We start from the raw sequence: 26754 nt of genomic DNA on the forward strand, positions 1-26754 counted from the left end.
AGCAAAATCACTGACTTTGCGGAGATGATAGGTGGCAGTCTTGGGTCAAAGGAGAAGCTAGGGACACAGCTGTGCTAGGTATCACCAGACTATACCAGATGCGTCTAGTGGGTTACAAAAACGGACAAATTTTGCCTTGTGCCTCTGTTGAAGAACTCAAAGAATTAGAAAATTTTTCCCTGAAAAAAATGCCAAAAGTAAACAGAATATTCTACTGAAAAGACCAGTTTAAGTCCTAGAAAAAGTTATGTGGAATACTGAATTCTAGATAATGGCTAATAAAAGAGGCATAACTGTAATAAAATTATCATGCAGTAGTTGGTGGTTGAAATTTCTGGTGAAAAAGTCTTCACATGTGACAAATATTCTTGAGTTTGCTCTCTCCTCACCTCACCCTATCTGCACTATTTATGTATTTAAGTCAGTAACAGAACCATCCTCCCCAGCCCCTTTAGATTTTTAATTTAATAGCTGAACACATTCTTTCCCCCAACCTCCTGTCTTCATGACTGTCTGCAACTTGAGGACTGGATCCATGTCCCTGCTTACTACTGCATCTTCCACAAGTGGCACAGAGCTTGAAATACAGTAGGCATTTAAAAATATTTCTTAAATTGGTGAATTAATTTCCACAGCTCTCCAAAAATGTTCTTGTACCTTTAATATTTCTAGCATTAGGCATGTTTAATATTTTATAATATAATTGAGCATCTCTCTAACACAAAGTGCCATGGAGTGGTTTTACCCTGCTCCTGTACCTGCCTCTGCCTCCAAGCAGAGGTGCCCTGATAGGGCACCCAGACAGCCCTAAATAGCACAACCTACTTGCAGCTCTGCACAAGGCCAGCCCTCGATGTGCTAACCATTTGTGGTGTTATCAGTTGATGGTCAGGGCTTCGTGACAGATGGCTGGCTTACATCTGGGCGGTCTTTCGTCAGGTCCCTGCCCCAAAAAAGACCTGGCTGGGATAAAAAGAGGAAGAGGTGAGGTAATGGACTGCCAGTGTTTTCCTCTAACTCTTCCTCTTGGTCAGAGATTTGTTCTAACTCAGAAATCCCTAAGTGGGCTATTTTGGTTTCTGTCAGAAAAGTGGCTGCCTGCTGAGGAATCTGTCAGTGCCAGCCCACCTGAGTCTAATAACAGTGGCCCTAGCAGACCTGCATTATTGACACGAGTCCCTGATTGACCTGCTCACAGCATCTGAGCACCTGGCTTTATGCCTGACACCTGTAAGAGCCTCAAAAAAAATGTGTATGGGACAAATGAATTGTTTAGTTGTGAATGGATTTTAAACCAAGTTATGGTGTGCTAATAGCCCACAGATATGCATAGTTGTGGTTTTTTTACCATTTATTTTTATTAGTTGGAGGCTAATTACTCTACAATATTGTAGTGGTTTTTGCCACACGTTGACATGAATCAGCCATGGATTTACATGTATTCCCCATCCCGATCCCCCTCCTGCCTCCCTCCCCACCCCATAGTTTTTAAAAGAACACCATCAAGACAGAGAAGAGACAATCCATGAAATGAGATAAAATATTTGCAAATCATATATGTGATAAAAGATTAATATCTAGAATATATAAAGAATTCCTACAACTCAACAACAAAACCCAATTTTTAAAATGAGTTGAATATTTGAATAGATATATCTTGAAAAAAGATATACAGATTGCTAATAAGCACATGAAAAGATGCTCAACATCACTAATCATTCAGTTCAGTTCAGTTCAGTTGCTCAGTTGCGTCCGACTCTTTGTGACCCCATGGACTGCAGCATGCCAGGCTTCCCTGTCCATCAGCAACTCCTGGGGCTTATTCAAACTCATGTCCATAGAGTCAGTGATGCCAACCAACCATCTCATCCTCTGTCGTTCCCTTCTCCTCCTGCCTTCAATCTTTCCCAGCATCGGGGTCTTTTCCAGTGAGTCAGTTCTTCGCATCAGGTGGCCAAAGTATTGGACTTTCAGCTTCAACATCAATCCTTCCAATAAATATTCAGGACTGATTTCCTTTAGGATTGACTGATTTGATCTCCTTGCAGTCCAAGGGACTCTCAAGAGTCTTCTCCAACACCACAGTTCAAAGCATCAATTCTTTGGTGGTCAGCTTTCTCTCACATCTCATACATGACTACAGGAAAAACCATAGCTTTGACTAGATGGACTTTTGTTGGCAAAGTAATATCTCTGCTTTTTAATATGCGTCTAGGTTGGTCATAGCTTTTCTTCCAAGAAGCAAACATCTTTTAATTTCATGGCTGTAGTCACCATCTGCAGTGACTTTGGAGCCCAAAAAATAAAATCTCTCACTGTTTCCATGGTTTCCGCATCTATTTGCCATGAAGTGATGGGACCAGATGCCATGATCTTCATTTTCTGAATGTTGAATTTTAAGCCAACTTTTTCACTCTCCTCTTTCACGTTCATCATGAGGTTCTTAGTTCTTCTTCATTTTCTGCCATAAGGGTGGTGTCATCTGCATATCTGAGGTTATTGATATTTCTCCCTGCAATCTTGATTCCAGTTTGTGCTTCATCCAACCCAGCATCTCTCATGATGTATTCTGCATATAAGTTAAATAAGCAGGGTAAAAATATACAGCCTTGACGTACTCCTTTCCTGATTTGGTACCAGTCTGTTGTTCCATGTCCAGCTCTAACTGTTGCTTCTTGACCTGCACACAGATTTCCCAGGAGGCAGGTCAGGTGGTCTGGTATTCCCATCTCTTTGAGAATTTTCCAGTTTGGGGTGATCCATACTGTCAAAGGCTTTGGCATAGTCAATAAAGCAGAAGTAGATGTTTTTCTGGAACTCTCTTGCTTTTTCGATGATCCAACGGATGTTGGCAATTTGATCGCTAGTTCCTCTGCCTTTTCTAAATCCAGTTTGAACATCTGGAAGTTCACAGTTCACATACTGTTGAAGCCTGGCTTGGAGAATTTTGAGCATTACTTTGCTAGCATGTGAAATGAGTGCAGTTGTGCATTTGAGTATTCTTTGGCATTGCCTTTCTTTGGGATTGGAATGAAAACAGACCTTTTCCAGTCCTGTGGTCACTGCTGAGTTTTCCAAATTTGTAGGCATATTGAATGCAGCACTTTCACAGCATCATCTTTTAGGATTTGAAATAGCTCAGCTGGAATTCCATCACCTCCACTAGCTTTGTTCACCGTGATGCTTCCTAAGGCCCACTTGACTTCACATACCAGGATGTCTGGCTGTAGATGAGTGATCACACCATCATGTTATCTGGGTCATGAAGATCTTTTTTGTATAGTTCTTCTGTGTATTGTTGCTACCTCTTCTTAATATCTTCTGCTTCTGTTTGATCCGTACCATTTCTGTCCTTTATTGTGCCCATCTTTGCATGAAATGTTCCCTTGGTATCTCTAATTTTCTTGAAGAGATCTCTAGTCTTTCCCATTCTATTGTTTTCCTCTATTTCTTTGCATTGCTCACTTATGAAGACTTTGCTATCTCTCCTTGCTATTCTTTGGAACTCAGCATTCAAATGGGTCTATCTTTCCTTTTCTCCTTTGCCTTTTACTCTTCTTCTTTTCTCAGCTATTTGTAAGGCCTCCTGAGACAACCATCTTGCCTTTTTGCATTTCTTTTTCTTGGGGATGGTCTTGATCACTGCCTTGAATGTCATGAACCTTCGTCGAGAGTTCTTCAGGCACTCTATCAGATCTAATTCCTTGAATCTATTTGTCACTTCCACTGTATAATTTTAAGGGATTTGATATAGGTCATACCTGAATGGTCTAGTGGTTTTCCCTACTTTCTTCAATTTAAGTCTGAATTTGCCAATAAGAAGTTCATGATCTGAGCCATGGTCAGCTCCTGGTCTTGTTTTTGCTGACTGTTTAGAGCTTCTCCATCTTTGGCTGCAAAAATATAATCAATCTGATTTTGGTATTGACCATCTGGTGATGTTCATGTGTAGAGTCTTCTCTTGTGTTGTTGAAAGAGGACGGTTGCTATGACCAGTGTGTTCTCTTGGCAAAACTCTGTTAGCCTTTGACCTTCTTCGTTTTATACTCCAAGGCCAAATTTGCCTGTTACTCCAGGTATCTCTTGACTTCCTACATTTGCATTCCAGTCCTCTATAATGAAAAGGACATCTTTTTTGGGTGTTAGTTCTAGAAAGTCTTGTAGGTCTTCATAGAGCCATTCAACTTCAGCTTCTTCAGCATTACTGGTTGGAGTATAGACTTGGATTACTGTGATATTGAATGGTTTGCCTTGGAAACAAACAGAGATCATTCTGTCATTTTGGGGATTGCATTTCACACTCTTTTGTTGACTATGAAGGCTACTCCATTTCTTCTAAGGGATTCCTGCCCACCGTGGTAGATATAATGGTCACCTGAGTTAAATTCACCCATTCCAGTCCATTTTAGTTCACTGATTCCTAAAATGTTGATGTTCACTCTTGCTGTCTCTTGTTTGACCACTTCCAATTTACCTTAATTCATGGACCTAACATTGCCGGTTCTTATGCAGTATTGCTCTTTACAGCATTAGACCTTGCTTCCATCACCAGTCACATCCACAATTGGGTGTTGCTTTTGCTTTGGCTCCGTCTCTTCATTCTTTCTGGATTTATTTCTCCACTGATCTCCAGTAGCATATTGGGCACCTACCGACCTGGGGAGTTCATCTTTCAGTGTCCTACCTTTTTGCCTTTTCATACTGTTCATGGGGTTATCATGGCAAGAATACTGAAGTAACATTTTTTGGTGGGATCCAACATTCTCCTGTCAATGGTTATTCAGCAGTGAGTTGTAATTTTGGAGCTCTTGCAGAAGAAGATGAGCGCACTTCTGTCTGCTCCACCATCATGGAGTCATCCCACCACTAACCATTAAGAAAACACAAATCAAAGTACAATGAAATACACTTTACATTCATTAGGATGGCTGCTATCAAAAAAGCAGTATTTAGAAATGGAGAAGATAACTGAATGCCCATCAAGGGAACTGATTATATTAACTATAGTATACTTCTATAATAAAATGCAATATGTCATTAATAATTATATTTATAACGAATGACTGAAAAGTGTTCAAATGATCCTGCTTTTGGAAGAAAAAAGAACAGATATACACATAACGTTATAGGCTATCTCCAGGTGGTACAAGCATTAATGAATTTTTGTTTTGTTTTTCTCATCCATATTTTCTCAGTCTATAATATATATATGTATAATCACATATACGAAGTTTGTGATGAGAAAAAAAAGTAATTTTTAAAGTACTTTAACTTCCCACAAGTTCAGTGGCAGGTCCTCCTTCTCTAGTAAAATTTGTTCAGGTCCTTACCCGGTTCTTCCTTTCATTTCTCATGCATGTGTGCTTGTTGTTTACAGCCTTGATCATGGGTAGGCGGGGGGGTGGTGGGTACTTTTGCAACCATTCTTGAGTTTTACAGTGAGAACATAAGTTTTCTAACCAAAATTTGTGTTTTGTCTAATTTTTCATCAAGGTGGATCTAACCGAAGAGAGAGGGGTGCCCCACCCCTTCCTCCCATCCCAAGGTGATCCTTGCCTGCTCTTCTACACTCAAGCACCAGAGCTCCCTCTGTCATTGCTGTCCAAGTCGCACACCCTCGTCCTCTGTCCTCCCTTGTTCCCTTCCTAATGGCAATAGGGAAGAAGGGAGGTGATGTGGGATTGTGTGTGTGTAGGGTGGGTATGCGGCAAAGGTATGCACCTTGCTTTTTATATTGTGTATATCCTTAAGGCTATTGCTTGCTTCAGCTACAGCCTGTTGGCTGCTTTGGGGATCGACAGGCTTTTGTGACAGGTAGGCAGCGATGAAATTGTGTCCCAGCTTTCAACCAACGATATTCAAACATTCACTGCTTTTTTGCTGCAAACCACAGTATTAAGGTCCCTGAGAGTTGTTTTTTTGCATGTTTGGCCTCCTGTCTGTTTCCATGAACCACAGACCACCTAAACAAGTTGCTCACATAAAATATTTGCAGTTACAAGATGTCCAATCTTGGGCGGTCTGAGGTAAGCCCTGGGACAGAGCTGTTCAATAGAAATATAATGTGAACCAGGTAAACAATTTTAAAATTTCTAGTAGCAACATAAAACAGGAAAATAGGTGAAATTAATTTTAATATATTTTATTTAACCCTAATATCCAAAATATCATTTCAACTTGCAGTCAGTATAACAATTTTAATGAGATATTTTATATATATATATATATTTTTTTGGTACTAAGTCTTCAAACTCCAGTGTGTACTTTACACTTGGAACACATCTCCATTTGGACGTGTCACATTTCATGTGCTCAGTAGCCACACATGGTTGGTAGCTACCGTGTTGGACAGTACAGCTCTATAAGATAGAGCCTAGTGCAAACACCTCTTGTTTCAAAAACAGAAAAGCCCAGATGAGCTATAGCAATTCAAGAGGTAGCTAAAAATAAAGTTAGGATCCTTGTTTGGCAAATAGTTTTCCTTAGATTTTGCTCCCTTATTTTCCCTCTTCCCTTGGAATCTGTATACAAGTGTTGCTTCGCAGTACCAAGGTCAGAAATTGATCTAATAGGGTTTACAGTTATGTGGAATAAAGCCATTGAAAAGAAACTGAAAGCCAGTCGGGGCTCTCTAGCTCAGAACTAGCTTCCTTAAGCTCACCTGTTGGTTGGCTTCCTGCCGTAACGCATTTCAAGTGGCTTCACTCCTCTCCAGCCCAGCTTGTTCCTTAGGGCAGGAGGCTCATAGGCTCCATAGTTGGGGAAAGTCAGAGAAAGGTAGCAAATCAGAAATGTGGAAGAAGGGAACAGATTTTAATTGATGGGCAAAACTCTAAAATTTGAAATCTGATGCTTATGGGGTTGAGAGAAAGAGATTGCTGCTGGAAATTGGAGGGAACTTGTTTTGAATCTACCTGGGAGAATCGTTTGCCTTGGAGCTATGCAAATAAAGCTCCCCCAGAGGACATAGGGATGAGCCAGCCTTGCCTTTTTTGTATGATTTTGTTTACAAAACCTTACTGGGACTTTTAAATCTAGCTATAGACTTGGAAAAAATTATTTCCATTTAGATGTTTTATATAGTTGATTATGTTTAAAATTACCATTACTTATTTTTTAAAAGTTCACAGCTATATATGTATATGTATATCTACCTAAACCTTGTATCATGGTTTCAGTGTATTGTTCATGTATTCCTGGGAGATGCTAACAAGAAATCAATCCAAAGAAAAATTTGAAAGAAGCATTCATATTTATAGAATAATTGTTTCATTTTTATAAAATCAAAAGAACTTAGAATTCTAATAAATGGGATGTCTAATAAATTATGAAGTTGCCCATTTGAGTATATTGTATTTTTATAACTTTCCTTGCCAAAGTTCTGGGTTTATTAGTACATTAGATAACCTGGGTTTTTCCCCACTTCTCCTCTACCATTCCATTTGTCTTTCATACATTCACTTGGGGCCCTTTACCCAAAGAAAATCAAGGAATATAAAGGTGTAACAAACTTGGTAAAGTATTTTCAGAAAAAAGCTTTTAATCTCTAATACTTTGATAATATGCCATCATTTTATTTTGAATTCTTTGATCAGATATCAATAGTTGGTAAAAATCCTTATGATAAAAGCATGTTGACCCACTTCAGGAAAGATGGAGTTGAACTCTCCTAGCAAATATGGCAGAGAAAAATCTGACCCCCAAAAAATGGGTCTGAATTTTGTAAGGGGTAGTAAGAATAGCCAATTTCTATACATATTCCAACTTTGCAGGTACCATCCTAAAGTGTGAAACAGGGTCACAGCTCAGAGTTGCTATTCACCCAGGATAGAGATGTTTTAAAATGTATTTTTAAGTGAATATTCCATTAATACATGTACACCCTTTCTTTGAAATTTAGAAACCTAATTGTCTCCAAAACTTTGAATAAATTCTATGCTAAAATCTTTAACTATAGCAGATAACAGAAATTAGTACATCCTTCCCTGAAACCAGAGCTTACATATGTTTTTTTCCCATAAAGTTTTCAGGTAAATGTATTCAAGATGCAATACAGTATTTTAACATTTACATGTCATTTTATATGGAAATGTATTACAGTATTAAAATTCAGTGTTCAGTATTTATTTCAGTATGCATTTTATTTAGTAAAAACCAAGAAAAATGTTTAATCCAATGGTGCCTTACTTGGTGATTTGAGAGAAATTGACTTTTTATGTCTAAGTAGCAGATTATTTGCATATTTGTAAAAACTGTTAGGCCTTTATATTTTAACTTGTAATATCAATTTTTTTATTTTAGTAGCAGAAATGTGATGACTGTTAAAGTGCCCAAAATTTTCTGGCATGATGAAATTAATTTTTCCCTATTTATAGTGAGGGACTGTAAAGCAAGAAAATGTTTTTCATACCACTGTACTATGTAAACATGCACATTTTGGTACCTATGTCATCAGGATAGTTTATATGGTGGGGTAGGACCTACCCTAGATATCTGCGTCTTTGTAAATTAGCCAGACAATAAATAAAAGCAGAATGGTAAGACTGTCATCTGGTGGGTTTTATTTTAAGTACTGTCTATGTAAATATAAGTGAAAAAACAAGTGTCTGACTTCTGCTTTATACTCTAGTAAAGAAAGACAAACTGAAAAAAGAAGAAGGTCCATAGAGTAAGTAAATATTTAGTGCAGTCCACTTTCTAATCTCCTTGTATTTCCTGAGAACTTGCATCTTAGTCAGAATTTGTTGTCTGTTTACTTGAGGCAAATGCCTCTACTCTGAAGTAAATGGTGGATGGTGGAAAGAATGGAAGATGTAATTACAAAGATTATCACTGACACTGATAAATAAGGAAAGGCCAGTGGAAATTTAGGAGGCCCAATAGGGTTTTCTTAGTTTTCACTTTCAATAGAGTTTTTGTTTGTTTTTGGACAATTACTCTATTTCTTAGGGGAAAAAAAAGAAGCAAGATTTGCAAACTGAATTTAAACAGCCATAAAAACAATTTCTGAGTTTATAGCTTCAATAAATTGAGTACTAAGCTCTACTGTAGTAACCTTTCTTTCTGGACACAAATATTTTCTTTTAAAAACACCATTGATCATTCCCATTGTGATCTCAGACACCATAACTTAAGTGCTTGAGGTGGAAAAAGCACAGAGAAAAGCTTTAGTTGTCTTTGACTTTTAAAATCTCTCTTCAATCTCCAGGTTAGTATAGCTTTCAATCTTCAGGTTAGCGTGTGTGTTAGTCACGCAGTCATATCCGACTCTGCGACCCCACGGACTGTACGGGCTCCTCTGTCCAGGGGATTCTCCAGGCAAGAATACTGGAGTGGATTGCCATTTCCTCCTCCAGAGGATCTTCGCAACCCAGGGATGGAATCCGGGTCTCCTGCATTGCAGGTGGATTCTTTACCATCTGAGCCGCTAGGGAAGCCCCCAGGTTAGTGTATTTTCCTTTAATCTTGGTAATCTTGACACTGAAGCATGACCGACATTGACCTTTGCTCCATTCCTCTTTAGGATGCTACTGGAGGGCAGGCAGAACCACAAGATTTAATTTCCCCCACCTGGCTTCCTAGAGAGGAATTAATTGTAATCATCTCTATTTCTTTTCTAACTGCTTTATCTTTTATTGACTTTCCATCCTCACTCTTCTCCTACAACTATTCCTAATAAGCAGTTAATTCACTTACAGAATTTCTCATGGTTCAGAAAAAGGTATCCAGAAGTGAATTCGGGTATATCAGAATTCTGTGTTAGGGAGACATGCGTCAGAGGAGGTGTCATGCATCTGCAGTTCCTAAATGGGTTTTGCTGTTCCTTGTTCTCCATGACTGCAGTGTCCTTTCTTCTCTTTGTCTGACTTACTTCTCGGTTTTCAAAATCTCATCTTTTCCTGACTGCTGGAATATATTTTTCAGGGACTTACTTTATCCCCCCTCAGCATTACTGAGACTTGTCCATGCCACTTGCTGTCCACAGCTATTTGATAGTCCACACTACGATTATATCACATTTGTTTGTTTATTTCCTGTTAATGGAAATTTCAGGTTGTTTTTATTTATTAACAAATAATACTGTTATAAACTGTATTCTCATCTCCTGGTGTACATGTGCAAGAATTTTGCTAGCATCCATAAGTGTGTAGGAATAGAATTGACTGGTCAGTTTTAATAGGTGATGCACGGATTTCTACTGTGCTGCACTGCATGCGACATCCTCTTGTTCCATGTCTTTATAAATACTTGATATCAGCAAGGTTTTTAGAGAAGTTTCTTTAGCATTTGTTGTGCAGTTGGTTTGATGGTGCTCAATTCTCTTAGCTTTTGCTTGTTTGTAAAGTTTTTTATTTTCTCTGTCAGATCTGTACAAGAGTCTTGATAGGTAGAGTATTCTTGACTGTAGGTTTTTCCCTTTCATTGCTTTAAATATATCGAGCCACTCCCTTCTGGCCTGCAGAATTTCTGCTGGGAAGTCAGCTGATAACCTTATGGAGATTACCTTATATATTATTTTTTCTTTTCCTTTGTTGCTTTTAATATTTTATCTTTGTCTTTAATTTTGGTCAATTTGATTAATATGTGTCTCATTATATTCCTCCTTCGGTTTATCCTGTATGGAACTCTCAGGGATTCCTGGACTTGAGTGACTATTTACTTTCTCATGTTAGGGAAGTTTTCGACTATTATCTTTTTTCTAATATTTTCTCAGACCCTTTCTCTTTCTCTTCTCCTTCTGGGGCCCCCATAATGTGAATATTGGTGTATTTAATGTTGTCCCAGACGTCTCTTAGATTGTCCTCACTTTTTTTCATTCTTTTTTCTTTATTTTGTTCCCCTGCAGTGATTTCTGCCGATCTTCCAGCTCACTTGTTCATTCTTCTGCTCATTTATTCTGTTATGGATTCCTTCCAGTGTAGTTATCATTTCAGTTATTGTATTGTTCATCTCTGTTTGTTTGTTCTTTAAATCTTCTAGCTCTTCATTGAACATTTCTTGCATCCTCTTGGTCTCTGCCTCCCTTCTTTTTCTGAGATCTTGGGTGATCTTTACTGTCAATACTCTGAATTCTTTTTCAGGTACATTGCCTGTTTCCACTTCACTTAGTTGTTGTTCTGGGGTTTTATCTTGTTCCTTCATCTAGAACATATTTCTCTACTGTCTCATTTTGCCTAACTTCCTGTGTTTGTGGTCTCCATTCCTCATGCTACAGAATTGTCATTCTTCTTAGTTCTGGAGTCTGCCCCTTATGGGTGAATTTGGTCCAGGGGCTTGTGCAAGCTTCCTGGTGGGAGGGACTGGCCTGTCCACTGGTGGGTGGAATGGGGTCTTGTCACTCTGATGGCTAGGGCCCATGTTAAGGGGTGTGTTTATTGGCAGCTGTTGGCTCAGGATGACTTCAGGCAGCCTGTCTGCTGATGGGTGGGGCTGTGTTCCAACCTTGTTGGTTTGGCCTGAGGCGTCCCAGCATTGGAGCCTGTAGGCTGTTGGGCGGGACCAGGTCTCAGTGCCAAAATGGCAACCTCCAGGAGAATTCATGCAGAGGAGCATTCCCTGGTGCATCTGCCACCAGTGTCCTTGCCTCCGCAGTAAACCACAGCTGACTGCTGCCTCCGCAGGAGACTCTCAAAGACTCACAGGTAGGTCTGGCCCAGGCTTCTATGGTGTCATTGCTTTGCCCCGGGTCTCAGAGTGAAAGCTTGTGTGAGCCGTCTAAGAGTAGAATCTGTTTCCCTCAGTCCTGTGGAGCTTCTGCACTCAAGCCCTGCCTATTTCAAAGCCAAGTGCTCCTGGGGTTCCTCCTTCCAGTGCCAGACCTCTAGGCTGGGGAGCCTGACATGGGGCTCAGAACTCTCACTCCTGTGGGAGATCCTCAGCAATATAATTATTTTACAGTTTGTAGGTCACCCACTTGGAAATATGGGATTTGACTATATCACAAAAGTACCCCCCTACCATCTTGTTGTGGCTTCTTTGGGGTAGAATGTCTTTTTTGGTAGGTTCGGATCTTTTTTGTCAGTGGTGGTTCAGCAGTCAGTTGTGATTTTGGTGTTATCATGAGAGAAGGTGAACTCAAGTCCTTCTACCTGCCATCTTGTCTCCAGCTTTGACAGTTTTTTAAATTATCTGCTGTGTGTTTGTATACACATCTTAATGTAGTATAAAGGTTAAGAGATTAGGAAAATCTGCTTTCATCTCTTCCTTCAAGTCACTTAATTGCTCTGAGTGTCAGTTTCCTTATCTAGAAAGTAAGAAACTATCTTATAATATTAATAAATGCATTAAATGAGACCGTGTACTTAGCCTGACTTATTCTAAGCACTCAATAAGTGGTAGCCACTATTAGTAGAAGTAAATATTTATATAATAATCCCAAATTAACTAGAACCAAACTGACCAGAAGGGGATTAACAACTATACTTTTAAAGGAGAAATAGCAGAATTTCTGTATCAGAAATGTAAAGCAAACTCTAGACAGGGGTCACTTCATGTGCTGTCAGTCCCTCATACTTCACAGGCCTGGGAAATGAAAGTTCCTGTTGCTTCAGTAATCAAAAAAATTATTAGATTCAATTTGAAATCATAGAATCAAGACCTCATATATAGATAGGGCAGCCTTAGACTTTATGATCCACAGTAGAACACTATTGAAAGTGGAAGGGAGTGCTACTCATAGTTGGTTTAGGACAACAATCCTAGCTCTGCCACTTGCTCCCTGAAAGGCCACCGACAAGTTATTTAGCCCTGAGATCTAGTTTCCAACACCACAAAATGGTTACAGAGCTTAAAGAAATATACAGACATCAGCAAAATACCTGGCATATGTCAGGCGCTCAGTAAAAGTTTCCTTCCATTTCCTAATCCTTTTGCTGTCAAATGTAGGCCATATTCAGAAAGGAGTTTTCAATGCATTCAAGAGTTTGATAAAATTTGATTATAGAATTCTTAGAAATAAAAATGCTTCTGAAACTGCTCTGATTTGTCCAAACTGGAACCATTCATTTGGTTCATTAATTCATTCAATAAATTTTAATTGAGCATTTATAGCTTCACCACAGTCAAACCAATGTTCCCACCATAACTTTACCAGTTGAATGATCTCTGGGAGGCAGTTAAGGAGGCCAACATCCATGTTTCCACCAGGAATGGGCACTACTTCAGTCACCCAAGCAACAGAGGATTCTCTATTAAGGCAAGAATAAATATTTTATTATTTCCCCCTCTAAGTAATTATTTGGTTTCTTTTTTTCTTAAACTCAATTGGTAAATTACATGGATTGACTTTTTTTTTTAAGTTCTTAAACCTACGGGGAAATTGAAAAAAAGAAAGATTGTATTATTTTTAAGTTTTGATGGCCAATAAATGAGGGGGTTTTGCTGTTGTTTTTGATTAACTTGAACAGTCTACTCAGTTCTCTTAAGCATTCCAAGTACTGAAGGCTTCCTGCATGTAGAATTTAGAGCGGCCCTCCTCTGCTCTGCACCACAGCCCTGCTTCTCTCTGCTCTGACCATTTGGCGCTTAGCGTCTATCTCTGGAGCCACATGTAGCACATGTGTATTTCTCTCACTGGTAAATGTTTGGAAATGTCCCACCCATCAACATTCTATTGCAAATCCCTTTATCTTAAAATTTTGCTTCCAGAGGCACGTTTCTAGGAAACAAATGAAACTCCACCTTTGTGACCACCACTTGGAAGGATTGCTTCCTTCTAGTTACTCACTTTTGTATCAAATGTTTAAATTTATTACTGTATTTTTTTAAACAATAGAGCCCCCTAAACTATCTAAAGCTTCCAGCCTCACAAAACCTGGATCTGTCCTCACATTATGGTCCTCCTCAGGTTCTGATATAGAACTTGAACAAAGTGATTGTCTTTAAAAAAGTTTAAGCCACAGGCTTTTTGTAAGAGTAAAATGAGAATTTCAGATAAAGAGTAGAGAGCAATTGTGTTTGCTTCCTCTGTACTACAGAGTGGCCTATAGCTGTTTCTAAAATAATTCAGTCATTGTACTGCCCACAGATAATTAGATTAGAACAAATAAGCCTAAAATTCACAGAAAGCACAAAAGACTCCAAAAACCAATCTTGAGGAAGAAGAACAAAGCTGCAGATATAGCTCTCCCAGATTTCAGACTATACTACATAGCTATAGTAACTTAAAGAGTATGGTACTGGCACAAAAAGACACAGGGATCAATAGAGCAATACAGAGCCCAGAAATAAACCATGCACCTATGGTCACTTAATCTACAACAAAAATATACACTGGAGAAAAGACAAACTCTTCAAGAAGTGGTGATGGGAAAACTGGACAGCCAACAATGAGATTAAAACTATGAAATTAGAACATTCCCTCACACCAAGTAAAACAATAAATCCAAGATGGTTTAAGACCTAAACGTAAGAATGGAAAGCAAAAAACTCCTAGAAGAGAACATAGGCAGAGCACTCTTTGACATCAGTTCAGCTCAGTCGTTCAGTCGTGTCTGACTCTTTGTGACCCCATGAACCACAGCACTCCAGGCCTCCCTGTCCATCACCAACTCTCAGAGTCCACCCAAACCCATTTCCATTGAGTTGGTGATGCCATCCAACCATCTCATTCTCTGTCGTCCCCTTCTCCTCCTGCCCTCAATCTTTCCCAGCATCATGGTCTTTTCAAATGAGTCAGCTCTTCGTCTCAGGTGGCCAAAGTATTGGAGCTTCAGCTTTGACATAAATTGTAGCAATGTTTTTGGATCAGTTTCCTAAGGCAAAAGAAAGAAGAGCAAAAACAAAAAATGAGGTCTGGTTAAATTTAAAAGCTTTTGCTTAGCAAAGGAAACAAATGACATAATGAAAAGACGAACTGTGGAATGGGGGGAGAAAATATTTGCAAATAATGTGACCAACAAAGGATTAGTATCCAAAATATGTAAACAGCTAATACAACTTGATATCAGAAAAACAACCCAATCAGAAAATGGGCAGAAGATCTGAATAGATATTTTCCCAAAGAAAACATTTGGATGGTTAACAGGCACATGAAAAGAAGTTCACCACCACTAATTTTTAGACAAATGCAAATCAAAACCACAATGAGATATCACCTCACACCTGTCAGAATGGCCATCATCAAAAAGTCTACAAAAAACAAATGTTGGAGAGGGTGTTTGAGATTCCTAAAAAAACTAATAAAAGAATTACCATATGATCTAGCAATTCTATTCCTAGCATTTATCCAGGAAAAAACAAAACACTAATTCAAAAAGATATATGCACCCTAATGTTCAAAGCAGCACTATTTATAATAGCCCAGACATAGGAGCAACCCAAGAGTCTATCAACAGATGACTGGATTAAGAAGATGTGCTACATACACACACACAATGGAATACTACTCAGCTATAAAAAAAGAACGAAATCTTGCCATTTACAGCAATGTGGATGGACTTAAAAAATACTATACTTAGTGGGAAAAGTCATACAAAAACATATTTTATAAGATTATCACTTATATGTGGGAACTAAAAGATAATACAAATGAATATATATGCAAATCAGAAACAGACTCACAGATATAGAAAACTTGTGGTTGCCAAAGGGGAGAGGTGAGGGGTAAGGGACAAATTAGGGGAATGGGTTAACAAATACAAACTACTGTGTATAAAATAGCTAATAAGAATGTACTGTATGACACAGGGAATTACAGCCATCATCTTGTAGTAACCTATAATGGACTACAGTCAGAAAAATACTGAATCACTATGCCATATACCTGAAACTAATAAAATACTGTAAATCAAACATGCTTCAACTTTTTAAAGTAAAATAATAAATAGATACACACATAAAAGACAATATAGGCTCAACTGAATACATATACTCTCATGGAAAACTCCTCGTCCTTGTTTTCCTCATTGGGCTATGTACTGCTTCAGACTTGGACCAGCATTTACCACCCAGGGCACATCGCCTGTTTAAGTGACCTAGTTTCTTTCAACTCTTTGGTTCTCTTTAGCTTGAGGAGTAATCATAATCTTTACCTTAAGGTTTTGAAAGGGATGTTACATACTTGTACCTTTCAGCTTATCTTATCAGACAACAGTTACCTTTTAAGGGGATCTTAGGGGAACCACTAAAGTTCAGAGATCACTTCATTACACACAGATATCTGAAAGTTAAGTCTCAGAGTCAAACATCAGTGTGAATAGCTCATTTGCTCCCCTGTGTATTTCCCTTCCTTTGTATTCCCCGTTATTTGTGGGGTAGTTATTCTATTTATATTACAATTTTTAGTGTTGAAGTTGGAAAAGCCAGGTGGTTCTTTCCAATTTCAAATAATAGGATTCACTTTCCCACAATTGCCCGAAGTGAATGTTGTGTCCTTTGCCTCAGTCATATAAGTTGCACTTGTTCACAGGAAACATGAAGTTAGAGGGGAAAAAAAGACAGTCATACTCTAAAAACCTGAAACAAGTGGCTCTGCAATTTCAAAGAATTTTCACATACATTACATCATTTTACCCCAAAGCAGCCCTATGAAGGAAGAAGAAACTGACCTCCCACATAACAAATGCAGGGCTGAGACACAGACAGAAACCTGACTCGAAGATCTCAAAAGCTGGGGGTGAAAGGGTCTGTTTCAATCACAGTCACTGAATTGCATTCTAACCCTTACTGCCTTCATTCATTTGACAAATATTATTGAGCATCTTCTCAATAAGGAGAAGGCAGGGTGTGAGTCTAGCTGAAGATACAAATGTCAGTATACCACATAATTCCTGTGTCTTGGGGAGCCTTTTGAGGGTGGAGGCAAGTGCACAAATAACTCTAGAACTAGACAGAAAGCATGTGCTAGTCAACAGCTTGACTTAATGCATCACGGGGATCCAAAGATACTTTGACACTGGTTGAGCCTTACTACCTCACAACCACAAATCAAAAGGTTTTCCTCTTTCTGAGTGAGATTTGCATCAAAATGAAAGTTAAGGACCACCTGCACTAGAATCACCTAGAGTGGTTTTTACATCCAGACTCCTGGACTCCGCCTCAGGCCTACCAAAATAAAAGTCTCTTGGAACTCAGAAAATTTTTAAAAATATGGAATGCTTCATGAATCTTCATGTCATCCTTGCACAGGGGCTATGCTAATTTTCTCTGCAGGCTTGAATTTTGGTATTTGTGCTGCCACAGCAAGCATGAAAATTTGTAGTTCTGACAAGCTTCAAGGTCATTCTGATGCACGTTCAGGATTTAGATTTGGGTCTTTAAAAGCATACTGCTGCTGCTGCTGCAGCATACACTCATATATATAAGAATGTATTTTTATAAAGTAATACGAAGATTAAGTCATAAGATGCCATTCACTTTCATCATACTCATTTACTCCATTTAACACTGCCCCACGCATGTTGATTCATTAGAATACTATTAGTCTTGGAAATACTTTTTGATTACAAAAATCTCTGTCAAACTTTTCCCCTTCCTCCCTTCCCCTCTGTCATCTATTACCAAACTCTGCAATACATTTCCTTAATCTCTCAGTCAAAGAAAAACTGTTACTGACATCCCTGGACAGTCCTGGTGAGTTTGCATCAGCATTCATACTAAGTATGTCCTTCTGTGTTTTCTTGAATTAAGTGTGCTTGCAATGTGTGGCCTTTCCTCATAACATTTTCTGGTGAGTTCTGGTAAATAGTTTTGACTCAAAGTGCTATCAAAATATATAGTGCAGCTACTGCTGTGAGAAATACAAAGAGCACCATGTTGGATGTTAAATTTTTTAAGCAACTCAAGATGACCATAAGGAAAAGGTTGTAACAAAGGGAAAGGATCAGCAGAGGTTCAAGGGTGGCAGAAGGCTTTTGACATTAGAAAGGGATCACAAACATACCTCTACCAGGGAGGACGAACTAACGAGTGGTAATGGGAAGAACCTATGGTTTGCAACATCTGGGGATCTGAAGAAAAGAGAAAACCCACTTAAGGGGAATTTGACCAAAAGAGCTTGTTCACTTAAGTCCCCCTGGAACGGACATGGCCACAGTTAACAGGGAACACCGTTAGTGCTCCTAGGATCACCCCTCCACTCCTGGCAGTGTCTCACTGCAGCCAAAGGAAACAGCTACAAGATGCCAAAGCAGCAGTTCCGAAACCTCCGAGAATCTCCTGGAGAGCTTGTTAAGACAGAGTCCTGTGCCCCACTGCCAAAGATTCTGACTCAACAAATCTGGGGCGGGAGAATTTACATTTCTAACTGGCGTCTAGGTGACCCTTTTTTTTTTCCTTTTTCTTTTTCTTTTTTTTCATTTATTTTTATTAGTTGAAGGCTAATTACTTTACAATATTGTAGTGGTTTTTGCCACACATTGACATGAATCAGCCATGGATTTACATGTGTTCCCCATCCTGATCCCCCCTCCCACCTCCCTCCCCATCCCATCCCTCTGGGTCTTCCCAGTGCACCGGCCCTGAGTACTTGTCTCATGCATCCAACCTGGGCTGGTGATCTGTTTCACCCTTGATAGTATATTTGTTTCAGTGCTATTCTCTCAGAACATCCCACCCTTGCCTTCTCCCACACAGTCCAAAAGTCTGGTCTGTACATCTGTGTCTCTTTTTCTGTTTTGCATATTGGGTTATCGTTACCATCTTTTTAAATTCCATATATATGCATTAGTATACTGTATTGGTCTCTATCTTTCTGGCTTACTTCACTCTGTATAATGGGCTCCAGTTTCATCCATCTCATTAGAACTGATTCAAATGAATTCTTTTTAATGGCTGAGTAATATTCCATTGTGTATATGTACCATAGCTTCCTTATCCATTCGTCTGCTGATGGGCATCTAGGTTGCTTCCATAAAAAATATGGAACGCTTCACAAATTTGCGTGTCATCCTTGTGCAGGGGCCATGCTAATCTTCTCTGTATCGTTCCAATTTTAGTATATGTGCTGCCGAAGCGACCTCTAGGTGACCCTTGATGCTACTGGTTCTCAGAACACACTTTGACCAGCACTGTTGACTATCTGTAGTAATGGAACAGTTTTTTCCTTGGCATTAAAATAATATGTATTCATAGCATCAAACCTGACCACTGTGTCCATTATTTGTATCATGGTTGAAGAAACTTAGGCAAGAAGAAAACCAATTGGCATGGCACTGTTGTTCCTGAAACATAAATTAGGTCTTACAATTACCTAATCCTCTCTGACCATCAATCATATCTATTAATTTTTTTGTTGCTGTTGCCTTGTCCACATATCATGGAGGGTGGGGTAGAATCCAAATATTAATAAATGTTAAATTACAGGGTTTTAAAAATCAAATCAAAACAGCAAAAATCATGAAAAAATAATTCATGAAAGCTGACAAGCCTTCATCCTTAATCACCATCTCAAGGTTAAATAATGATCAGAATTCGTTCAGTTGAAGTACTTACAATGCATCTTGATGTTTGACTATCATATAAATATAACTGAGCTATTAGGATCTATTTTTCATTGCAGATGAAATTGATGTATCTTTGTGTGGTGTAGTCTGACACAGTAAAATTGTTACTGTCTAGGTAGGATATTCATAAAAATGTAATTATCGTAATCAGAACAGTCTTTAAGCTCATGAGAGGGGATTGCCAGATTCATGATTGGCAGTTTTCAATCACTTCATGTATAATAAAGAAACTTTTTAAAGCAACCCTAGGAATCATTAATATCGTAGAGGGAAACTATTCTGATCAAATAACAAAGGGTGTTTGGAGATGGTGGTAAAAACTCAAGCTGGCCTCCTCTTCCAGGCTTTGGGCAGGACTGGAGGGAGCCATTTAATATATTCCCTTAAGTTTACTCACCAAAAGAATTAATTAGCAGTGCTATTTGCTGGCAGGGTGCTTTGAAGAGAAGAGATCATGGAAAGACCACTGTCACTGACTAAAACGCATGGATCATTTTCCTTCTTGAGTTCATAACTCCTTAGGGAAGTAGCCCCATGCTGCTTGCATGTGCCCCACCACCTGGGGCAGATGCAGCAAATGCCATCAGCGGGATGGGGCCCTCAGTTAGCTGAGTTTCCAGTGTTCTCAGTGTCCCAAATACTGGTTTAGGCAGCATGTTTAATAAATGTAGGAAAGGAAAGTGAAGCCGCTCAGTCATTTCTGACTCTTTACAGCCCCATGGACTGTAGCCTACCAGGCTCCTCTGTCCATGGGATTTTCCAGCCAAGAGTACTGGAGTGGGTTGCCATTGCCTTCTCCAGGGGATCTTCCTAGGATCCCCGAGGGATCTTCCCTTCCCCGAAACCAGGGATCGAACCGGGGTTTCCCACATTGCACTCAGACGCTTTACCATCTGAGCCACCAGGGAAGCCCTAATAAATGTGGAGACACCGCTGGTGGGCAAGAGAAATAAAAGCCAACAAAACAAAGCCAACAGGCTATTCAATTTGAAGGAGAAGCTAATCTTTCCAAACGAGAAAGCAACTTTTTTATTTCCACTCTCCCTTTTAAAATTATCCAGTGAAGAAATCTTCTTTCCCTGCCCCTGGATGAAAACCTCCATAACCCTATGCTAGGACTGGTTTTAAATCACTCCCAGGTAACAAGTCCTACAGCCACTGTAAGTCTCCGACAGTCTCAATTAATAGAGAAGAACCAATCCTGGTGTAATAATCAAATCCCGGAATCAGATTTAAAAGTGAAACTTTCCCTTTATTCTCAGGGGCATCGGGCAGTCAAGAAGCCAGGGACAGGGGCAAGGTCCATCTTTTCCTTTATTCTACCTACTGTTTCCAATTATCTGCCCCATTTCACTAAATATGGTTGTTACAGGGTCAAAGTGGGAAAAGGAAGAAGTAAAGGAGGATGGGGGTGGGGGTTCTTAATTGACTGGCTTTTCTCTTTTGGGGCTAAGCTAGTGTATTGAACGGAGAAGGCAATGGCACCCCACTCCAGTACTCTTGCCTGGAAAATCCCATGGACAGAGGAGCCTGGTAGGCTGCAGTCCATGGGGTCGCGAAGAGTCGGGCACGACTGAGTAACTTCACTTTCACTTTTCATTTTCATGCATTGGAGAAGGAAATGGCAACCCACTCCAGTGTTCTTGCCTGGAGAATCCCAGGGACGGGGGAGCCTGGTGGGCTGCCCTCTATGGGGTTGCACAGAGTCGGACACGACTGAAGTGACTTAGCAGCAGCAGCAGCAGTGTATTAAAAGTTGCCTCTTTCTGGGTGGGGAGCTTTCATGGGGAGGATCAGACACCCACCATCCTTTTCTCACCTGAGGTTCCCTAGATCAGCTAAAACTTCCTTAGCTCTGGGTCAAAACTCCAGCTTATCCCTTCAAAAGCCTGAGAGCCCCGCTAGGTGGCCCTATTGGACAGTAACAAAGTTCCTTGTCTCTATCTCTCCCTCTCTTCACCCCCCCATCCCCCCGACCTCGTTCCCCCACTTCTCTCTTTCTCTCTCCCAACACTGGCCCACCCAGCCCAACCACTTCTCCTTTGTTCCCACTATTAGAAATCTTTCCTTTTTAGTTTACAAGTGGGAGTCAGATTATCTTCCTCCAGAGAAACCTCATTCACATATCTTCCCTCCCCATCTTTAACCCCCTTTTTGTTATGGGGAATAGCTGAATCCAGCACCAGCTGTAACATCCTGGAATCTTCCTGGCACCACTTTACAACACTGTTCACTCACTGGGAAAGCTTAGCCCGGCCCTTCTTCCTCTTGACAGTGGTCCTGCCCTCAGGCATCACTGGTTCTGCCCAGAAGGTGGTCCTGAATTGTGTTAACAGCCCACTTGGCTGCTACACTAAGTTCTGCTTTCCACTCAGCTTCTTTCTAACAAAGGTGATATTTTTACCTCTATCTGCTACCTTTCCTGTTGTTTCTCAATTTGTTCAGAATCCAGGTGAAGAAGATAGGTACTGTTTATTAAGCCCTCCTCAGAGGCCCAGCCTTTTACCTTGAATGTACCCCAAAGGATTGGAGTCATGTTACCAGTTTTTTGGATAACTCCTTTAAAGTTTTCTATCTTTTTATGGCTCTTCTTTTCAACTTGTCATGTATTTTATCTTGATGTAAGAACTATTTGACATCCTGAAATGTGTCAAATGGGAAGTAATTAGCTAAAAGCTTTAAGAGTTTCCTTGAGGAGTAATTGATTATAACTATTTGATGGCATATATATAGCCATAAAATGAGGATCTTTAACATGAAGCTTTAAAATATTTCTGGAAGAAAAATGACTTTCAAGGGGACTCAGATTCTTCCTGGTTTTGCCAAAGACTAGCTAGCTATATGTGATTCTTGCATAAGTTGCTCCACCTCTCCAGACCCAGTTTTATTCGCTTAAAAAATGAAGTTGTTGTTGCTGTTCAGTCACTAAGTCGTGTCCAACTCTTTGCAACCGTGGACTACAGCATGCCAGGCTCCTCTGTCCTCCACTATCTCCCGCAGTTTGCTCAGACTGATGTCTGTTGAGTTGATGAGGCCATCCAACCCTCTCAGTCTCTGCCATCCCCTTCTTTTGCCTTCAATCTTTTCCAGCATCAGGGTCTTTTCCAATAAAATGAAGAGTTTGGCTTAAAAAATCTCTCTGTTCCTTTCCCACCAATTACCATGAACCTGAGAGATCTTGAAAGGACCTGGGAGAACAATTCTGCTGCTCAGCAGGCAATGCTGGTGACATGGGGGGAAGTTAACCCCACAGTCTCCCGTGGTATTCATGAACGCGGTCCGTGCTCTGCTTACTCAGACACAAACACTGAGTGTATCCATATGTATGCTAAGAGATCTAGGTGGGGGAGATTTGATCCTGGGCCCAGAAAACTTGTGAGCGTGAAGGAAAAGCTACACCACTCACCAATATTGTTAAACACCACTTGCTGTTTTACTTACCCAACAGTTACTGAGCACCTACAATTCTATGTAAAAACAAAACCTTGGGATTGGGTTTAGGAAACAGTGGGTCCAGAGTCTCCTCTAAGAGCACCAGTTACATACAAGGGCAGACCTATAGGAAGCCTATGGTCGGGATGGGTTGAAAGTGAAGTGAAGGCCGGTGATGGTCCACATGGAAGCCTGCGCTTCCAAAGACAAAAGGTATTTCCATTGGGATAATGACGGCAGTGCTTCTCTTTTTTCTTCCCCCCTCCCCTTTTTTAAGACATGACTATCAAGATTCAGTGTGTTTACAGCTTGACTACTGAATAGAAAAATGTGTCTATAAAATACTGGTAGTGGTATAAAGGGATAAGGCTCACAGAACCAGATAAATATATTTATTCACCTGTCCCAAGCCATTACCAATCTCCTTGTACCCAAGAACTGTCTGTCCTCTTCTAAACTTTATTTCTAATATTCTGACTACATAATCAGATTTAAAAAATTTTCAGAAGATCAAAGTCCTCCATGAAAAACTATCCTTAAGTACAAACATTCTTTATGACATTTCAGACGAGCTTTGAGACTCTGAACCAGAAAGATGGTTGCAAGTGCATTTATCTGGGGTAGCAAACAGTAGATTCAAGTAAAAGTTACATATCAATGCAGTTTGGCAAGTATCTCCTGAGTGCCTTTCATGTGCCTGGCTCACTGCACTCAGGACAGAAAAGACAGCAGAAATTCTGGTACATTCTCCAAGCCACAGTGTCAGACAAACAGCAAGCCTGCTGCCTGATCCACCACTTGCAGACAGCGAGCCTGCCCCTAGTGGACTCAAATGTCGCTCTTTGCTCTTACCTACCTCCAAAGCTGAACCCTGACCCTGCCTTCTTCCTTTCGGTGACTTTTCCAAGATAAGCTATGCTCACCTGCTTAAATGGATCATGTTATGCAATTTTAAAAGCTTTGAATTTTATTGTGCTAATGGACATTTAACTCACTCAGAATTCTGATCAGGTAGTTTTTCCTAGGGAGGTAGGCTCTGCCTTACTGTGCATAAGTATTGACTATGTTGAAATGCCTTCTAGGCAGGATCCCTATAGGAGGATGTTTCCACTGAATACATATGTAATTCAATGTAGTCAGCAAAGGAGAAGGGACACCACCTGAGACCTGTCCAAAACAATGAGACCTGTGAGGAAAACCTCCAAGCAGACAGAGAAATTGGAAGGGGTTGTGCCATAATTAAGGTGATCATATTTTCCTAAACAGACCCAAGGGCAGATGGCCTGACACATGGTCTGAAAACAGATTATTTGAATTCTGGGAGGTATGATCACCATCTTCACAGTGAATGAAGCCAGTGAGACTGGCAGCTGTTCAGAGTGAAAGTCATCAACAATGAGTCTCTGTACTTTGAGGGATCCATAGGAACGGGTGGGAAGCCTGCTGATGTCATCCACTTATGAGCCAGGGGTTCTTCACACAGCACAAAGGAGGTTTGTTACCAAGGGTTTCATGGAATCACTCACTGTCATCACCTTGTTTGCAAGGACAAAGGTGCAATCTACAACTGATCAAAAAACAATAAAACTTTGCTTTCAACAGTCTGGGAATGCAAAATACAAGCAGGAGCATCATGTTATTTATCAATTAAAAAAAAAACAGAATCAGGAACAAGCACAGGTCAGATCATCAGATAGCCTTTGCTTTTTTCAGTTCTGTAGCTGCTTCTTAGATTTCAAACATCATACCTTTTTTAAAAAATTAAATCCTCATCACTGCCTGCTAACTTTGTGCATTCAATTTGAATGTTGGGAATTGTCTTCTTGCAAAGGAGGAGATTCAGAAATTCCAATTCTCCTACTTAATACGAATATTATGTACAGCATAATGTAACAAGGGGAAAAGTTTCCCTTTGTTGCCAACACTCAAAGTCACCTCTTGATTATGTGCTTTGATGATGAGACTTGGGAAAATATTTCAACTCCAGTTCTTATCACCAACACAGAAGGTTTAGGCCTCTATCTCTACTTTTAAGTTGCTGTGTGCTTTTTCAATTTGTATCTAATCAAAAACTGATTTTATTTAAAATATGACATCAAAACAAGTTAATTTTGATGATTCAATGATTTGTGCTATCTGTATCATCATTTTAGCTCTATTAGTGTGGTTAACAAAGACTTTGACTCAAGATCAAAGTTTATAGGGTTTTTCCCCCCTGTATCAGGGCTTTAGATAGTGAACAGAAACACAAAAGAAATTTATTTGAATATACATGGTGTGTTATTTATAGCTGCAAACAATCAGCTGAAAGTGGTTTAAATACACCTTTTTAAATAATCTCACATAAGAAGTCTGGAGGCACAGCATTTGCAAGGTTGCCTAATCCAGTGGCTCCATGACTTACGGAGCATCCGGACTCATCCCACATTTCCATCCCATCATCCTGGACACATTGGTGTTAACCCTTAAGCTTACTCCTTAAGGTCAGAAGATGGCCACTGAACACCAAATAACAACATCACACCTCATGTAAAAAACCAAAGATGACAAGAATCCTCATAAAGAAGGAAAGAGTTTCCCAGAAACCAGGCACTCTGGAAAAAGTGGCCAGGCTATTTAACAAGAAGCAGGCTCTGTCAGTGCATTAAACAGGTGAGATGGATGGTAGTTGAATAGACAACCAGCAATATCACAACAGGTGGGAATTGAGAAAATGCTTACTTACATATATTGAAGATTAATGGAACCTTCTGTGAGATGAGCTTATACCAAGTAACCATTTCCTAATTAGTTAAAATAGTACAAAGTAGAGGGTATGTATATGAGGTATGTCTAAGGTGCATATAGCTTGATAGTTCAGTTGAGGGGCAGTCAAAAATGAACAATCTTCTAGTCAATGCCTGCTACCATCATATGCTTTCCAATGGAATTATATAAGCTTGGAATTATATAACCTATGAAGTATGTTGCCCAAAAAAAACAAGCCAAGTCAGATTAAACTCCTAGAGCTAATATTCAGCTTACAGGATGTACAGGGAATAAAGGAACTTGTTAAGCAACATCTCAGTGAACTAATCAGCAAAATCCAAAAATGGAGGAAATTTAAACCTGATTAGATATTTGACCATAATAAGGAATTTTTATCAATATTTTTGAGTACTATAAAGGTATTGTGAAAAAAAAAGGTATTGTGGCTATGTTTTGTTTTGCAAGTACACCTCTTTATTTTGCTAGTCACTTAATCCAAACTGAAACTATGTTTTTAAAAAGAATCCATATCTTTAAGAGACACATGCTAAAATACTTACAGCAGAAATGAAATGACATCTGAGATTTACTTCAAATGCCTCAAAATAACCCAGTGGGAGTAGGGGTGGAGGTTAAAGTTGGGGGAATGACAAGCTAGGAGGATTTATAGTCACTTATTCCCTAGCAGTAAAGCCTCTTCATTCTGAGAAGGTATAATATAAATCTAGTGCACATAGAACCAAGAAACTTAATTCTTAGGTTTTATTTGTTTTCTCTAAGTGCAGCAAAACCAAAAATCAAACCTCTTCACAGCAATAAGCCAGTTTTGCTCTAAAAGGAACTCAATTCAAAAAAACAAATGCAATACACACACAATAAACAGCATAGACAGGATTCAAATTCCCAAAAACAAGTGATGAAGACACCCTCTAAGCTCCAGGCTGTTTGCAAAAGTTCCATGAGCTCTGCCCCCAGTAAAGCATCTAAGTAATACAGGACAAAGCTGTGATCAGATACATTTAGGTATTTTCTTGGCTATAATCTGAGCCATCTCCTAGACTTCTACTTAAGTCATCTTGAGACTACCTCAAGAAACTAGTTTAGTTCTGCCTTTTACCAGGGTGAAATACTA

At 39.6% G+C, this 26754-nt stretch overlaps 1 protein-coding gene, 1 long non-coding RNA gene and 2 other non-coding genes across 6 annotated transcripts in view; 1 reads left to right on the forward strand and 3 right to left on the reverse strand.

The window, feature by feature from the left end:
• WIPF1 (WAS/WASL interacting protein family member 1) overlaps positions 1 to 8549 on the forward strand; it is a 41250-nt gene extending 32701 nt beyond the window's left edge. Inside the window, 1 exon segment of the mRNA XM_020889114.2 lies at positions 5494 to 8549. Coding sequence (XP_020744773.1) covers positions 5494 to 5549 — 56 coding nt within the window. The 3' untranslated portion in view covers positions 5550 to 8549.
• LOC110134565 (uncharacterized) overlaps positions 1 to 26754 on the reverse strand; it is a 93001-nt gene that overhangs the window by 25162 nt on the left and 41085 nt on the right. The window contains exon 3 of one of the 3 annotated variants that reach the window (XR_011490943.1): positions 8913 to 14753. The exons of the other annotated variants lie outside the window; for them this stretch is intronic. This is a non-coding gene — a long non-coding RNA (uncharacterized lncRNA). Of the gene's footprint in view, positions 1 to 8912; positions 14754 to 26754 lie in introns of those variants that run through there. 3 annotated transcript variants of the gene reach the window in all.
• Positions 17083 to 17184, reverse strand: LOC139038102 (U6 spliceosomal RNA). Its single transcript, XR_011491049.1, has one exon. It is a non-coding gene; the product is annotated as a U6 spliceosomal RNA (small nuclear RNA).
• LOC139038135 (U6 spliceosomal RNA) lies at positions 18853 to 18956 on the reverse strand. The gene has a single exon (XR_011491078.1). It is a non-coding gene; the product is annotated as a U6 spliceosomal RNA (small nuclear RNA).

The sequence above is a fragment of the Odocoileus virginianus genome, chromosome 13, assembly GCF_023699985.2.
Source record: "Odocoileus virginianus isolate 20LAN1187 ecotype Illinois chromosome 13, Ovbor_1.2, whole genome shotgun sequence".
NCBI lineage: Eukaryota > Metazoa > Chordata > Mammalia > Artiodactyla > Cervidae > Odocoileus > Odocoileus virginianus.